Source organism: Brachionichthys hirsutus, chromosome 17, assembly GCF_040956055.1.
Source record: "Brachionichthys hirsutus isolate HB-005 chromosome 17, CSIRO-AGI_Bhir_v1, whole genome shotgun sequence".
NCBI lineage: Eukaryota > Metazoa > Chordata > Actinopteri > Lophiiformes > Brachionichthyidae > Brachionichthys > Brachionichthys hirsutus.
In genome coordinates this window covers 3,233,499-3,252,118 of record NC_090913.1, presented here as the reverse complement: position 1 = coordinate 3,252,118, position 18,620 = coordinate 3,233,499, and the positions used below count along the sequence as shown (strand labels likewise).

General features: G+C 41.6%; 1 protein-coding gene across 1 annotated transcript; it reads left to right on the top strand.

Moving 5' to 3' along the window:
• Positions 1 to 14,628: 14,628 nt before the first annotated feature.
• On the top strand, positions 14,629 to 17,799 carry fgf8b (fibroblast growth factor 8b). Its single transcript, XM_068750728.1, has 5 exons — positions 14,629 to 14,687; positions 14,775 to 14,811; positions 15,367 to 15,547; positions 17,126 to 17,232; positions 17,506 to 17,799. The coding sequence occupies exons 1-5, from the start codon at positions 14,629 to 14,631 to the stop codon at positions 17,797 to 17,799; spliced, it is 678 nt and encodes a 225-aa protein (XP_068606829.1).
• The last annotated feature ends 821 nt before the right edge of the window (positions 17,800 to 18,620 follow it).

Here is an 18,620-nt window from a genome sequence, read left to right as displayed (position 1 = left end):
CGTGCAAATGTGCCCATCTTGCGTGGAGCTCAGGAGTCAGTAGGGGGAGCCAATCACCCATGCAGAAAACCCTGCAGCTTCCTTCGCCCTGGCATCAGAACTGGAGATCTGCTCCTCGTCTTCCCTCCAACACACAGCCAGGAAGGTGGAAACTTTGCATCACCTCAGTGATGCAAAATAACTATCAGAGGCTCAACACATAAAACCAAAATGTCCTGCATATAATCTGTAGCAACATTCTAGTGCATGCAGCCCCCTCTGTTTCCACAAACACTGGCAGGCCCGGATCAATAGGGGTAACTTAGAGGTCAAAAAACAGGCTTCTGATGGGTTCATACCCAAAAGAGGCCCCGAGGGTGGGTGTTAGCGTTTCATGTCCTAAATACTGAAATAGTATATTTTACTTCACATTCTGAAATCGTTTTATCATTAGACTCAAGTTTTTACTGTGCATCACGTTTATTTTTAAAGGACATTAAAATTTTTACTTTTCAGTGCAACAAACAGGATTATTGGTTGATTTTTTTTAAATTAAACATCCATTGATCTATTTTGTTTAGATAAAAGTGTACATTTATTTACATTCATGTTGCACATATTTTTTTTAAACAATGATTTGATTAATTGATGTCTGTTGATTGTCTGAAAACTAATTTGTAATAATTTTGAAAATTATGTTTTAACTTCTCAAATATAAACAGTATTTGTTGTTTTCCTCTTAACTTTGCCAAAGTGATTTGACATGAATAAGATTTCTAAGTTTAGAGATCTTAGATTTTAGAGCATCTTAGAGTCTAAACTCTGTTTCATTATTTGATATCAGCTAAAAATTAAAATAATTATTATTTTCTGAGAGACTTAACACAACTTTGGATTCGTAATGCATCCGGTTTTCATTAAGGAAACATGCATTACATTGTTTCATATCACTTCTTTTTATACTTATTTAAAATTGTTAGTTTTAGTCAATTAATGAACGACACACCCACAACTATATTTATGCCCATTTTTTGTATACCATATGCCCTTATTTTGTAATTTATTTATTTTCACAATCACAAGACACCCCTCCCCACACAGTCACGTCCACCCGCCGTCTCCCATTACAGTCTCCCCTTTCCGACAGCCCTCCTCGGGACATGAAGGTCAGAGTAGCAGATAGGAGGGGTGTTTGATCGATAAGCGCCGCCCTCCTCTCGGCCCACTGACAGCTTCTGTCAAGTATCCAGCAGGGCTTGTATCAAATGGATCAACCGTGTACCCCGCCACCACTTCCCACCCCCCACTTTAAAGGAGCACTGCCATTAACTGCCACTGTCACATACCCATCAGGTGCTTTCAACACGTCGATATCATGCCAAGGAATTTCACCGGGACCGTTATCCCGACTGTAAGTGGGAGAATGTGTGTGTTGGGAGCAGAGCTGTCGAAAGTTGGCCCGTATTACTTGTGGGTGTGCGTGAATCAGCGTGACCTCCCAGCCCCGATTTTACGCTTATCACTTCAAATCAAGATACAAAAATATAGGATTTCACGTAATGATTGATTTTACAGTGTTTTGCATGTTTTCCATGAACAACAGTTGAGACTCTGGGACCAAATCTGCAAGAAATCATCATACGTGGAAAGAAAAGTAACTGGTTGAGATGAGTTATGAGCCTGGAAACCTACACTTGCAGTTTTTCTTTCCCTTACTGGGACTCCTTGTTAAAAGAGACCTGCTTTCTCTGCATTTCACCAGAGGAGAGGAGCTCCTCAGTGACCCACATCACAGATGTTCGAGGTGGAGGAGTACTTTGTGTGAAGTCTGAGAAAACTATAGGTTTGTGTGTCCTACGCCCGCCATAAGGCCCGCATTCTTAGGCACTTAACGCATGGACAACTGTGTCCTGAAGCAGAGACGCGAAGCGGGCTGCAGGCTCGCTGTTGGTGTATTTCGGTGTTTGTGTGTCTTAAAGAGAGGGGGTTAAAAGGGGCGACAAGGAGATAGTGCCGTTGATTGACACGTGAAGAGGGACTAAAAAAATGCTCCCCTTTGGAATGCGACAATCTCCCAGTGTCCCGTGTTGCTCTGCGTCCGACTGTGAATTGTTAAAAGCATTCCTGGTCGTCGTGGTGAGGGTGAAAAGAGGGTGAAAGGAGACGTTCCGGTGCTAAAAGAGGAGTTTGTTTACCCCTAAAGGTGAACCGTATCCGCGCAGGCCTGCAACATAATAACACATGAAAGGTGAAAATGGAGAGCAAAGAAGGGATTGCAGTTTTTTCAGCTCCCAAAAAAAGAAATCAGGTAAGCGCCACATTCAAGCTTTTACTGAGGACATGGGTTCAGAAAAGGCTTGGTGGTCCCTGAGCTCCTATGGTCACATACCCCCCCCCCCACCACCATCTTAAACCCACCCACTGTGGCAGGCGGGACGATGGTGGTCACATTTAAAGTCGAGGTCCTCTTGGAGCAGCAGGTAAAATCGACCACACGACAGTGGCAAAAGGCCCCCGCTTAGAGCTCTAATTGGTTCCACAGGTTGCAGGACTACAGAGGAAAGGGGGGGGGGGGTGAGAGGGGGTTAAAGGGGAGAGAGTAACAGCAGGGAGCAAGAGGGAGGAAAAAAATGGAAGGGCATAAAGGAGAGTGTAGAAAGGAGAGATCAGGCCGAGGCGGAGAGAGGCGTTCTCGCTGGAGAGAAAAAAGATGGCAAAAGAGTGAGAAGCGGGATGAGGTATAGGAGGAAAAGATGGAGAGGTGAAAGAGGACGACAGGGAACGGCGTGGAGGGATCCAGTTTCTACAAAGCAGCCATTGGGTTTTACAGTGACTTTTACTAGACTACTGAGAGAGAGAGGGAGAGAGAGAGAGATGACGGTGGCAGCTCTCAATCCCAGGTGCTTTTCCAAAAGACGAATCACTTCACAGTATCACAGATGGATGTTTGGAACCTGACAAGTGGTGACACATTCAATTGGAAATGCACAGAGAGAGCGCAGACCTCCGCCAAGCAGCTCATTCCCTTCGGGTTTACACCATACACATTATTATATCTAATAATAATTATTTTATCTAATCAGGGAAGTTAATTGAGAATTAATTCTTATTTACAATAGCGACTGATGTTGCATGTTTTTGGTGGTGGTGGGAGGAAGACACGGTGAGAACATGCACAGTCCTCATAGAACAGCACCAAGTCAGATTTTAAACTGTGACCTTCTTGCTGTGCGGCAACAGCACAACCCACTGCACCACCGTGCTGCCCTGGTGATCCGGATAACCATAAAGATGTTATCAATGGTTCTTGGTATCTTTATACCCCAACCATGAAAAGTAACAGTGAATCGGAGTTGATGGTGTTTTTAACTGATTTTTTAATCCATAAATGGAGTTTTCAATGTTAAAACTGAATATATTTTCCTGACCTCATTCTGGATCAGATCCAGAAGACATTCTCCATCACAGTTCATATCGGACCACCTTATGACTGTGATGTTTGGTGAGTGAATTGAACGCATATTCTTTGAAAATAATAAGAAGATAAGAAGATTTTTTTTATCCCGACGGGTATCTGGATCGCTCTCAAAATTTAATGGGATCGAAGTTAGACCCATCTTCAGATTGTATGTCTGCTATCAGACATACAAACAAACAAACAAACATGAGCTCCTTGGCAGAGGTAAATATTCCTGCCTTCCTGAACAAAACCAATGACACAATGACTTCTGATGTTGTTCTGCAAGATCGAGGGTCTACAAGCCATTGATCCACGTTTTGCTCACTGTCAACTTTAAATTGTAAAATGAGCATGGTAACATTTCCAGAATAAAATTGCAGGCTGGCTCATCTTTGCATATAGGTTGGCATGCTAACATTTGCTAATGAGCTAAATAAATAAAAAAGGGAGGAGGTTGTTGTGAGTTTTATAAGAATTTAACCTGATGATGGGTACAAATAAAAAATGTCTCTGGGGTCACACAACTTGTTAGTGCATTGACAGTTTTTACAAAAGTTCATGCAAATAAATGTAGTAAAATAAGTAACCCAACAGGGCAGCTTCTAGTGGTAATGGAAATACAGAAGTTTTGGAGCTTTAACAAACAAAAGGGTGTAAAATGTGGAAGAGATATTTGTTTGTGAATTTAAATTTGAAACCTAATTTTAATAAAGTAAAGTACCAGAAGAGATATTTTAAAAATGATTACATTTGTCTCCAGTAATAAAAAAGAAACAAATTCTATCACACGTCTGTATTTTTCCCTACAACACATGTGGTATGGCGATTACAACGTCAAGAACGGACTGTAACCTGATGCATTAGACATGCATACGACGATTTATTCTGAATCCAATAAATTCATTTGGCTTTAATCCACGAAAGAACAAAGGTGAAGTGTGTGTGTATTCTGTTCTTTTTTCGTTTTGAAAGAAAGTCAGATCAATGGTGAGAAACAGCGCAGCCCAAAGCCTAAAAGCTGCGGTGCCATAAAGAAGTCAAGTCTGGAATGATTCAGCCGCTGAAGGAGAGACTTTGTGAGTCCTCTGAGTATTTATTGCTTTTTATGCCCAATAAGCTTAAGTCAGTATTATTTGTAGTTGTGGAGCAGAAAATAGTATTCCAAAAAAATAAATAAAGGGATGCTGCCACGCTGCAGGAAGTCTTACAAGTCATTAACTCTTGTTAGGGCTGTTAAAATATAACTTTTCTAAGAAATCTGCTATTAGGGTAAAGTAATTTACCATATTACCATTGATAATAGATGCATAAAATACTTAATTATTTCAGAAAATATTCTAAAATAAATACTTTTATGATATTACGGAACAATCATCCTAATTTTCCAGTATATAGCTACTGTCCTTTATTTTATTTTAGTTAAATTGAGATGTGTTACTGAGCTGGGATCAAGCAGAACTACCTGACTTTACTTTTCACATGCTTTAAGAAGAAGATGATTTCCTTATGATTGTGCAAACACCTTCATCATCTTAAATAAGCAGGTACGCTTTTACTGCTCCAGAACATCTGTCCAAGACGGAGACCATGGGAATAACATGTATAAACTGAGTGGCATTCCCATGTGATGTAATGCAATCTGTTCTGTACCTGCCAAGACCGACTGAATAAGATCAGCTTTTCTGTTGTGCAATTGATCTAAATTCAGTGATTAAATTTCTTGTACTTTTGTTGGATTTTGTGACGCTGCACCTGTAAAAATTGAGCAAAAAAGTAATTGTACCATTTAAAGTCGTCATTTCATTATCTCTAAAGATGTGAGAACAAATGCCATGAATAAAGTACCAGAGTCCAGATGCACCAAGAAGCATGTCTGGCAGCTGTGCCGTGAAGCTGTCAGCTATCCAGTAAATGTCTTTTAAATTAAAAAGAACTTGCAATAATGTAAAGTCTGGTCTCTCAACGATGACGCAGGTTATTGGACTCTATCGCCACATTATATTTCATAAACCCGTCTAGTAATTTAACAGCGTACTGAGATCAACACCACAGATAAGATGGCTAGTAACACCGTTCAGGGATACTTATAAAAAAAATTACAGAAACAAAATCTGGCACAGTTTTCAACATTCAGACATTAGATTTGTCTAATTTAACTCACTAATCCAAAAAGTGTTAATTTACTTATGGTGAATTGTTGCCAGCTAGTTAGCTTGTACAAACACAGCATGTCAGTTTAACACATCAGGGTGGGTATGAAAATGAAAATAAAATATAGTGTTTTATATAGTATAATTAGTGGAACCTCCTGCATAAGTATTTGTTCAAAGTTTGGGAACTGTCAGGCGAGCTTCTTCACCCTGTGAGCTTTTACTTCATATTCACTGAAACCAGGTGAGAGTTTTAGCATCAATTCATCTATTCACCCTGTTCCCCTGAATATCTCTGTATCTCCGTGCACGAGTGGTTCACGTCTACATAATGACATCATTACGGACCTGTTTCCAGGGCAATTGTTTTGCACTCTTATCTGAAAAAGATGAACTATTGTACATGGTAATGTCCACAAACAGAAATTTTTACTTCAGTTTAACACTTTTCCCTCTGAATTTTATACGTCAATATGAATTCAACAAATACAACAGATATTTTCATTTTCCTATACTTGTGTTAAACAATGTCAATAAATGTTAATCTAATCAAAATACTAATTAATAACACTAAAAACTAAAATCTTAACTATAAAAAGTAACAAAACCTGTACAAAACCTTATTGAAAAAGGAATCATTTCCTCCCACCCGCCTCTTTGATTTCTTCCTTTCTGTATTATTCTATTTTTGTTTTCCACGTCATGGAGTTTTTGTGTGAACTATTTATTTGTTTGTAAATGCATGTATGTTCTCAATAAATAAAACCGGATCCATCCGTGTGAAGATACTTTTCCTTTGGATATTATATGTGTGCATGTTTGGCAATAGAAGACAGTTTATCACCCAAAAGTGGATGTCAGCGATAAATAAATACATAAATACTAAAGCAAGAATAAAAGTAAATCTTGCTGTCGGAGCTGATCTCATGTCTCATATTCTTACTCTTTTGAATTAAATGCTTAATGAATGCAGCTTTTCAAGGGTTAAGATCTCAGCTGGACAGAGGAGATAGGGGCTGACAGCGAATCCTGCAGTCTGCAGACACAGCATGGTAAAATAATTAAGCTCGCCTTTGAAGGGGACTAAACAAACACAACAGCACTCAACACCAGCCCGGTCCACTCCACACTCATCCCCTCCACTTTCAAGTGGACTTTCCTTCTCTGCTTTCTCACTCTGTTACTCACCACACTTAGCCCCTTGTGTTAACCAGTTGCCCTCCAACCCATATTTCTCATTCCTTCATCCTTTCTCTGTGCTGATTCTCTTGGGGAGAGAGACTGGGGAGGGAGGGAGGGAGGGAGAAAGTCCAGGTGATTCACAGGTCAGTTTTTCACATCTTCTAAAGTTGGCTTTAAACGCAAGGGGAACACAGAGCTGCTGGAGTACTTAACTAGTAATCCATAAGTGTTATGATGCTATAAAAACCTCCTCTGTTAAGTGGCCTTTAAAACACATTTCAATACAGGAATGGAAAACGTGCGATCAGACTCTTTATGGCACAAGTCCAGTGGATGTTTTCACACAACAGAGTGGGGTGGACTTCCCCGTTCCCTGCTGGGACGGTTGCATGAAGGCGCTGAATTTTGCTTATGTATATTAATTCATCTTTTTTTTTTTTTCTAAAATGTTGTTGCCCTAAAATCAACTGCTGGCTTATTTGCATTTAAAGTCAGATTGAAAATGAAGAATGCACAGAAAGTAATAATGCACATTACATTACATCACTACCCTACATACGCAGGAGGCCTGAAATTTAAAATAGCCGTAAGTGCACACTTATAGCAATCTAACACAATCATGAAATCATGTCACTGCACTGATACTTTCCAGCAAGCAAAACACTGTCCAACACAAACACACCAACCAGTGTGCATAGAACGGCATCAAGAGGCGCAAAATGAAGCGGTTATGAAATAGAGAAGTTATTGAGCAGCGTCCACGGGGATGATATGGATAGGGATTGTCACCAATTGCTCTTTATTTAAAAAAAAAAAAAGTTCTATCCCACCTCTGTGTGGAATCTTAAAACCGGGATGGTGATCTCACCACAGAGTGGACCGAGCGTGATCATCCACGAGGGACATTACGTTCGGCTCCAAACCTCCAGATCCTCTTTCTTACTTCTTTAGAAGCTGAAACTACATTTTTAGATTCTACAGTCTACTCAAACTCAGGAGGATTTGTCAGCGGTGCAACAGTAGAAAATGAAATTACAAAGGCAATATTAACCGGCCTGACTCCTGCATCAATGATGTTTTTATTTGATGCTATGCTAAATGATAATCTAACCTCATGCTGTTGGGCTAAGGCAAAGATAAATGTTGCTATCACTCACATCGATATCTACAGGAGGTCCTTGCAGCGTGAAGCTGTGAGTTCTCATTCTGCGACATGAAGAGATGACGGTGGACGAATGGAAGGAACAACACCGGATCGTCAACATCTCATCGCTGTACCTCGGCACATTCAAATTATTGATTGGCCAACGCAGCCACACTTGACTTTTTGTCAGATCACTTTAAAATCAGGGAGGGAGAGCCCTCCCTCCTTGAGTTTTGCCCAGCGGGCCTCCATCAGTCTATCATCTACATTCACAGATGCCCAGGAGCTCACTTTTCATGCAGTTTGAAACTATAACAGCAAGAAAACTTTATGGAGAGAAGAACATGGAAAAATTGGAAAGTCTTTTAGAGATAATGTGCAACGAGAATGACTAAGAAAAAGTGAGACTGATAAAGGCAGAGAGAACGAGGGAAGGAGGCATGGGGAGGAACAGTTCCCGGAGGACCATTGAATTTGGGGCCTTTTTTCTCTGCATATTTCATGGTCCTCTCAATCCCAGGTCTACACAGCTGTTTCAGGCCCGGGGGCTTCTTTCTCTAGAGGCCAGATGAAAGAGCTGCCCTAAGCAGCCCTGCAGGTAGGTCTGTTAAAGCCATTTCTCTGGCTGTCCACTGTGCAGCGCACGAAAAAAAAAAAAAAATTGAGCGGGAGCAAGAGAAGGGAGGACAGAAGGGGGTGAGGAGGGGGAAAGATGATATGAAAACAGGGGTAGAGAAAAACTCAGCCGAGAAAGAGAAGGACCAGAAGAGGCAGATATGACAGACAAGGAGAAAATATGGAGATGGAGGAGCAAGGGAGAAAATCGGAGGGGTAGGGGAGGATACCTGCCCTCAGCCACCCCAGACCTCCCTCTCCTCCTACCCCCCTCTCACCACCTCCTGATACCAGGAATGATGTCTGCTTTTATTGACTTTGTTAAACCGTTTTCAATGCTACTTCCTATGTGTTTACAAGACAGTAAATCAGACTCCATTCAAAGAGGGGGGGGGGGGTTACGAGTTGGAACACTGGGGAAACATCCAGGGAACACTGCGACAGCGCCAACGACAACTTTGCAGCCTTCTGCCTCCTTCTCCACACGCCTTTCCGAGCAGGAAACAGATGTCAATGCCGTAGTTTGTCTTCATTACTTTCATTTTCATCTGATCTGGTGAGACCAAATGAGCAATCTAAGACTCACTCGATGGTTGAATCGTGGGTTCGATGCCTAAAAAACAAGCATCCCAAGTGGAACGGCCAGAAAGAACTGTTATACAGTTCTATATATATATAGCAGTTGTTAAAGGCTTCAGCAGAAAGTCTGAGGATCACCACTCAAGAGTCGTCACGCAAACACTTTTCAGGTCCCCTAATCACTTCTACACACCGGGGTCCTTACCAGACGGTCGTTTTGTCCAGTCAAAGTTATTCGTGCTCCCAGTCCGCTCAAACACCAGTAAGTACCTCAGACGTCATTCAGCGGTGGGAACGCTGACTTGATTTTCCAAATTTTCTCACAGTAACGGTTTTCTCAGGCGCTGGCATCGTGGCTCCATCACATACACACTCACGCACGCAAGCAATGCATTTCCCAAATCATCACTGTGTGATTTAAATGTAGACACAACTGCCCATTTTAATGGCAATTTAATTGCAATTCATGTCTGGTTAGTAAAAATGCAAAATATTAGGATATTGATTTTGTTCCACCCTGATCTGTGGAGATTTGTTATATCTGTCTTCTGTCGAAATCTAAATTAAGAGCTTAATTGGTCCGTACACAATAAACAGTAAATTATTTAAGCTGATTATAAAAGTAAATTTAAAGTATTAATACAGCATGGGAATTCTGGTTTGACTTGACATGTTTTTGGGCAGGTGGAAAGTGACTAAAGTCCTTAATAAATGGTAATAAACACCAAGTCAGCAGTTATTAATGATAATTACTCTTTAATATAGTGAAGAGCCTCTATTGTTCTTATTAACCTGCAGCAAAAGGGAGTGTGTAATCTATAATTGTAAATGGCAATGGGGTTTAAATTAAACTTCAATGCAGTCACACAAGTCTGCAAATGAGATGAGTCAAGAAATTGAATCCAAATCTAAAGTCCATTTCCAGAAGGTTCTATTTATTTTATCGTTTTGAATTGATCACTGCATCACTATCATTCCAATATTTATCTGAATTTAGATACGTCATTAAAGGATTTAAGCGCTGCTGCCCATTACCAGCATTCACACCTGTCCCGTTCTGCAGATCGCGACGACCAGCATTCAGTGATGGTGAATTTGTGAACCAGTTTGAGGTACGCTGCTGGTTTTTTGTGGCGACTGGGAGTGGGAGAGACTCACGACTACCAGATGACACTGACAATCATAACATCCCACATATTCTTTCCATCCAAACACACTCACTCTCCGTCTGTCTTCCTCTCCGGCTCTGCTTTTTCTCTTCCACCATGGTGTATACCTTTCCATTGGCTCCGACTTGTGCGAGATTTTTACGTCTCACATTAGCTCGGAGGAATAATACATCTTGCTGAATAGTAGTCTGCTCAAGGGCTTTTTCAGACATTCAGTCACTGCTTTTCTAAGAATAACCTACGTGCAGATTTGCCAAAAAAGCTCCTCTCTGTGATTTATTTTTCAAAGCGTTTTAGTGATTGCTGTTTTTGTACCTTACTCGCTGATACCAGAACCTTGCTGTAGCTAGCAAACTGTGATCCAAATGAGAAAAGCAGCGTTTGGGAGAAGAAGAGGAAAAGGCAAGAAAAGAATTGGGGTCCGGGGCAAAAACTTGGAACCATGTCAACTCTTCTCAAACTCATTAAGAGGCCAAAAAAAAAAGCAGGTCATGAGAGAATCTCAGGAGTGAGGAAGCAGACAGTGAGGTATGTAAAAAATTAGAATAAAAAATGATCGCTTTTGATCATGTTTCGGAGAAAGCTTTCATGTACAGTCTGGAGAGTTTTAGCCAAAACTGCCTGACAGGTTACTTTAACCAACTGCCATTCACATTTGCAGAGACAGAGTTGCTTCTAAATTGTAAGTGGCTGCTGCAGGCGGAGATGAAATCAAAGAGATGAATGGACTGTACCATTACTGGACCAAATGTTCTCAGTCATGTTTTTTGAGGTAGGAAAGACTGCATAGCAGATACTGTATTCAAGAATCATGCACGCAAGAAGATTTGATGAAAGGATTATAGCTCAGCATTTTTTTGGAAGTGCACTATTTGCCATTCTCCTTGCTCCATCCACCAACCAGTTAGCTCACCTTCGCATGAAGTCTGGAGACCTGAAGTGATGAGTGTGTGGACATTCCTAAAGGTTGAGCTCATCCTCTCCAACTGGGCCATCTTGAGCTTTCGTTCATGACGTTGAAACTAAAGCGACAAAATAGTTTATGTATTTAATAATTAAAATTGTTGTGTTCTCTCAATCAATTTTCTACGACAAGCGTTGTTGACGCGTTGCGGGAGACTTGGAGCTGACGTTTCAGCCGACAGTGGGCAAGACGGACATCTTTTCCAATCTGAACAAGTTCACCACACAAAGCCAACAGAAGCGTTCGTGCTCACGTTTACACCCGCAGGCAGGCAGACTAGCACATTCGCCTGTACGGCATGTGGGAGGAAGCACCCGGAGCAGGGAGACCATTCAGACTCCGACTTTGTGGACTAATTCATGGATGGATTCAGAAAATTCCTCATCAAGTGTCAAACTCAATGCAATAAGGCAAAATAAGTATATTTCACACAGCATCCTGTCTCTTCTTTTAACAACACAGTTCTAGATCCTGCAAAACTCAGTAAAAGTACCATGAACTCAAGATTCCGCTGCATCAGTACAAATGCCACTTCGTCGCTCTAATTCACTCAGTAGTGCAGAAAAATCCAGATAATATCCGCAATCCAGATCCGATCCATGCAGTTACAATTCAGTGGTAAGATGGAGATCCCCATTTTACACGATTGTGTCAAATTCTAGAAACATCAAGAATCAACAAAGATATTGAGGAACACATTTTAAAGCTCAATTGACCGCAATGTTAGTGAAAATTTTAAAGCAATCCTGCAGACTCCAAGATCTCTTTTGGATCATTGCCTAAATTTAAAGATCTGTTCCTGGTAACATTCCCAGCATTTCCTGAACATTTCATAAAGCTCCGTCTGTAACTTTTAGCGTTTTGTTGCTAACAGACAAACAAACCAATGCCGGCGAAAACATAACCTCCTGGGCGGAGGTAATAATAGGCTTATTGCAAAAATGAAATAGTGTCGTAACACTCAGCGGCCTGTTTGATGAAGGAATTGACTGATATCCCAGACCAGTCAGTGAAATACATTCATCCAAGTTGAATGCATGCTATAGAACTGAACTGGAATGACTCTAGAACATTGTGACTTCTGCTACACACATGAAGCTTAGAGTGGGGTTTAAACGCATGGAGGTTTCCTCTTCCTAATCACATTTTCTTTAAATGACTCGTGACAGAATGAATCTGTGGCTTCAGACAGTCGAGACTCTAATCATTGCCTGTGTGGCCTTCATAAAACTCAATCTCTTTACTTATCATGCATGCGGATTTGATATCTGGATGTGTGATCAGTCCTTCGTTGGGGTGAAATGTGAAAGAACAAAGCAGAATTGTTCCAGGTGGCAAAATCACTTGTTGCACGATCCCGCTGGAACTAATAAGGCGGGTCCATTTTCGCCCTCTAAATCCCTGAATTGGCTGAAAATGACTGATTTACAACTTGAACAAACTGACCAAGCTCTCATAATTATACATCATGCTTTTGTACAGCTGTCCTGTGTGACGAGAACAAAAGTTTCCCATAATGTTTAAGGAGAGGGATCACGGGCCCCCATTTAGAAAGTGTTTTGACTCATTAGGTTTTATAATATGGCTTTTGGGGCTTGACATCAGCGGTTCTTCTGATTTATAATCCACCTGTTTTTTTGCAGCTTTTGCAGAAACAGTATTTATTTATTTTTTTAATCAAAACTACTTTTGTTGTTCATTTTATCTGTACGCACAAGAACAATTGGGAATATATGAAGGTTATTGGCGTCATTGCAGTTAAGATAGCAGTTCTTTCATCTCAAAGTCATGATAGAAATGTAAAACATTTCAACAAAATGTGACATCGCTGGGATAAATTCTTATTTCAAAATCTTTTTAGACAGGAGAGTGTGTGGCTTTCGACACAAAACAGTGCCCTCAAATCTCTCTTCACAGTCATTTTCATCTTTGTCGGACAAAGAAAGGAGGCGACGCAATTGATCAAGTTTAAAGTTGGTTCATGACAGGCAGAGTTCAAAGTGCCCCATGTTCATTCCTTCCCTTCCCTATCAGACGACTGCGTAACAGCCACGTCCCCTTGAATGAAACCCTGCGGCGTTGCTGTCACAAAGACGAATTATGATATAATTACATGATGTAGTGTATGAAATCCTGCTGTGAAGGTAGCAGGCAGGGCTGCAGAAAATCAAACCTGGGGTTGTGAATAGTTATGGAAGAATGATTGCAAGCGAGAGAGCATTTGTATCCAAGGCAAAGACTTTAGATGTTTTGTGAAAACCAGTTTGTGTCATGTGTTCACATGGAACACGTATTACTTACATATGTAGGATGAAAAAGTACATTAAGGTCTGTCCTGAGGGACCACCAAACAACCTTTAACCCACAGTCAGGGACTAAGTTAATGTAACTGTAGATTTTCTCAAGTACATGCCAGGGAATTTTTTCCATGCGGACATTCTGCTTATAGAAAATCAAGTATGCCGCAGTTTACAGGGATAAAGATTCATAATATGACAAGTGTGTTAATGAGATCAATGTGTGTGTGAGATCCCGAATAAATACCTGGTTAAAAACATTAAAAAAGACACGCTGATATCAGATATTTTGCATGTTCTTAGAGAGCACATGCCCTAGACCGGTTTTCACTTATCTCCTTACGGTTTGATTGAATTCATCAACTTCTTGTAAGCAAAGAGGAGCAGGCAAAAATGTTTTGATAAGTATTCAGTTTCAAATTGGCTTCAGCCCGAACGCCCCGCCTGCTCCGGTCGAGCGCACTGACCTTCGCGCAAGTTAAAGCATTTAAATGTCGAGGAAGGCAGATGCTGTTCACAAGGCGGACTGGAGGAGAACGCAAGACATGCACGTGTGGGAGGAAGGTTGACGTCGGACTTTGTGCGCATCTTGGGGAGGGAAAGCTGTAGCATCGTTACGCACACAAGTAAATAAGTGTTTCTGCTGGAGGGTTTCATTCAGCTTTTTTATTTTATTTATTTTGTTACATTAGCTAAAACGGGCATCTGGTCGCGTGTGCGTAAAGATCCGTGCGTAAAACGAAAGAGTAACCTCCACTAACCTGTCACAGAAGGTCAAAGATTTTTTTTTTTACCGACTGGAAAGTTTAATCTCGTTCCTCATTGAGGGATTGAGTGCCACTAAAAGGGCGCGATGGGGGTTGATAGGTGACAGCGACGCGTTCTCTGGACTTTGGATCAGAACCGCATCGCCTTTAAAACGTTTTTTTTTTTTTTTTTTTTGCATCATTGGATTCTGTGACTGGACCCTGGCCGTTTTGGATCTCTTAATTGTCACGGCCATCGTCTCATGTGTGCAAACCGGAGCCAATCCCCATCGGGAGGAACTTTATTTCCGAGAGCTTCCAGCGGCGAATCAGTGGAGTATTCATGAAGCAATATTTGAACTATTGTAAGATGAGGCTGAGAACATCGAGGTTAGGTTATCTGTAAGTAAAGATGATATATTTTCCTCCCATTGTAATATTTCAATTCGAGTAGCAATCCATTTGTATTTTTTTTCTCTTTTCCCGCAGGTTAATTCAGTTCACGGCGCTTTGCTTTTACGCACAGGTAACTATAACATTTACGCTTCAATAAAAACATTCATGTTGCTTATGGTTCTGCAAAATTAAGTAAAGAAAACTTAACAAGTATGCAGGTGGCTTAGAGTTCAGTGTCTTTACGTCTGCAATGAGCTGCAATAACAATGAAAACATTTTATTATGAGTGCTATGGCAATTGGCAACAATTCAAACATCTTGAAAAGCGGTAAGACCCGGCCTTAAAAGTAATTGTTAAAGCATATGTGGATGGAGACCGGCTGAAATGAGGAAAAAATGAAGTCAAGGCGAGTTGAAAGATCATCGGTGGTATAAGCAAGAGAGAAATGTAATTCCCGAAGGTCCATGAAAGCATCTCGAAACACACACGCACACACGCGCGCGCACACACGCACACAAATAGGAGCAGAAGAGCAAGGTGATAAAGGTGATGGCAGAATAAACTGTAAACACTGAAAGCCAAAAGTCCTACTTAACATTTGTGATGCTGCAAAGTGAAACCTTCTGAGAAAATTCAAAGAGAGAATTTCATATTTCATGACATGTGTTTCTTATTGTTCGACAGAACACTGTGCAGTCTCCTCCTAATTTTAAGCACCATGTCACCGAGCAGAGCCGCCTGTCGGACCGGATGAGCCGCCGGTTGACCCGAACCTACCAGCTGTACAGCCGCACCAGCGGGAAACACGTCCAGGTCCTGGCCAACAAGAGGGTCAACGCCAACGGCGACGATGGCGCGGTCCACGGTAAGAAACACGGCTGGCAGGGAGGGACGTCATCAATGCGCTGGAACACCACTGCAACACTTAGAAGGCCCAACCGTCTACTTTAGTTCAGACAAGCACAAACTCTACCTCATATCTCATCAACTATAATTTAAGGATACACATTTTAATCTAGTGTACAAATATTTTATATAAATGCACAGAAATATGGCACCCAGTCATCGATACCAACACCCAACATACAACCTTTTAGCCTGATCCATTCTAATGTCTGTCAGCTTAGTGTAAGCTATTTCATTTCAGTTTTTTTTTTTTGCCAAATAGCCGACCCAAACCCTGACCTGGGGAGGCCTGTGCAACCAGAGTCCCACTATGGACCACCCGTAATAGTCTGCCAACGTAGGTCATGGTATTGCTATAGTAGGGTCCCTACATCGCTCTGATAAAAATCAAATCACCTGTTTTCCTCTCCAGAGTCAACCTTTCTGTAAAAGCTCACTGATACGTTTTCAATTATTCTGCTTCCAAACAGAAAGGCAACGAAACAGCACCGGTCCAATCACCGCTGTATTTAAAAAACAACAACACATGGAACAAATGTCCATAAATACAGGTGAAATTAGTCACTGAAATTAAGCAGGTCTATTACCTCTGTGTTATGACTGAATGAAGCGAGACCGCTGACAGATACTGACCATCATTTCTTACATTTCTGACTTTTAAACATAAGGAAAGCAACATCATAGGAAACGCTTGCACTGCCAGTAGGTTTGGTGAAAGCCAGAGCCACACTGGGAACTGTTGAAAAGCAGCAATGTTTCAGTTCTGTTATTTTTGGCGGCGTGCAGGAAAATGTTTTTGCCTGCATGGAGGAGCAGAAGATGGAATGATAACATCATTAGTGGCATCAGTCTTGCCATCTTTTATGGCCTTGAGGATTTATTTCTCTGGTCATCTGGAAATTCCCTGACACCTGTTACGACTGACTTGAGGGAGATTCCTGCCACTAGCGGGTCTTGGCGTTTTGAGCCATCTTTCCACCGCTGCAAGTGCAACCCTCAATGCCTGCTCTCTGCATTTCAGAGACTCATTTTATGAGGAATTTTCATTGCATTACAACTCGATGTATGACTCAATTTATAAGGAGCGGTGAAGTCAGCATCTTTGCTTTATACCTTTTCCTTTCCTTGCCTCTCCTGTGTGCTCTTTTGTCTTTCAAATTTCTCGGCCTACACCCACATTTGCACGCAGAGGGAGAGAGGGAGTCATTCATGCACACACTAGCTGCACATCCTAAGTGGGTGTCAGTCTTGTAACCAGCCCAAGTCTGACCACTGCTCTGTGCTTGTGGCACATTGTCGCTCTCTGGTAGCTGTAGTTTGAACGGCGCAGGATTTACAGACAGCAATCACTCGCTGAAAAAAATCACTGTCATTCAGTGCAATTCTGGAATGCTGGCATGACATTGTTAAGAATAGCTGCTGGATCACAAAGAACGCAAACGCCTGTCTTCTGATGATGCTGGTTCCCCGACGGTGACATCACAACCTTCATGCACCCATGTCATGTCATGATCTGTGATCTGTTTTCTCTGTGCAGCTAAACTGGAGGTGGAGACGGACTCTTTTGGAAGTCGCATTCGTATTAAAGGGGTGAAGACAGGATACTACATATGTATGAACAAGAGGGGGAAACTAATCGGCAAGGTATTCTGCATGTCATTCCAAGATTTGTGGTTGCATGTGACTAAATCAGCATCTTGGAATTTGTGTTTTTCTTGGAGAAGATATTCCAGATTTTCAGTTTGACGGTAACACATAGCTGTGTTAATGCCAGAGCAACATGTCATTTTCAGATTTGTCTGAGCAGCCCACATAAGATTTAAAGAGTATTTTCTTTGCCTAGAAAGAAGATCCGCTTTCTGCTTCCTGGAAGTCGTTCAAAGTATCTGAACTCCCCCCCCTCTTTTTCGTTCCCAGCGGAAAGGACGAGGCAAAGACTGCATCTTCACCGAGATTGTTCTGGAAAACAACTACACGGCACTCCAGAACGCCAAGTATGAGGGCTGGTACATGGCTTTCACACGCAGGGGCCATCCGAGGAAGGCCTCCAAGACCAAGCAACACCAGAGGGAGGCCCACTTCATGAAGCGTCTTCCCAACGGCCACTTGCTGAGCGAGAGGAGATCATTTGATGCGCTGCCTCTCGCCGCCCCAGCGCACTCGAGCAAGCGGACTAAATCTTCCCATCACCAGCGCTCACGTGGCCGTTAAGGGCCGAATTACCCCCCCCCCCCACACACACACACACTGCAAGGGAAAACAAGTGCTCCCAGAGATAAACGTCTGCAGTCAAGTGCCCACACACTTCTTGCCTAATTATGTGGACTGATATAATTCTCTGTACTGGATTATACGTAAACATTGACCGTCTAATCTGCTTGTTATTCCCAATTCAAACAGAGTTCAGGACATTTTACGTAATAAATTAGGGGGGTGGGGGCTATTAAAGACGAGAAGACCTCAATTTTGTCATGAGTGCAACATTTTGGTTAGAAGTTTAGAAACAGAGAAATAGATGAGAGCGATGAAGCAAGATGCGGCAGCTATCTGTGGATGATGTTTCAGCATCTACGTCTCAGTTGACAGACTGTTTTGCCTTTAGGAGGCAATTTCTGAGAAATTTTAACCTTTTTTTTCTACATATATGAATATATTTCTACTGTAAAAATGTAAATGATGTCAAATGATGGGAATATTTATTGTAGAGTGTATATTAAAACCACTAAAGAATCATTTCACAAGCTGGTTGTATTTTCAATAGTGTGGTTGTTTTAGGTTGTAAAGCCAGCTTACATTGTTAGTTGCCCCCCTAAAAAGGTTTTCTTTTTTTCTTCTTCTTCTTCAAGCTGGAGACCCAGATAACTGAGGGGCAATATCTGAGACAGCCTACTGAATTCAATGTGCTCAGCAAGTGAGACTTGGACGTGAATGGGCCGAGCGATGTATTAAAAGCGATGAGGTCAACCCACCATTTTGGCCTAAACAAAGGTTACCACCATGTAGTTGCATTTCTCACGATCGCACACCGTGGC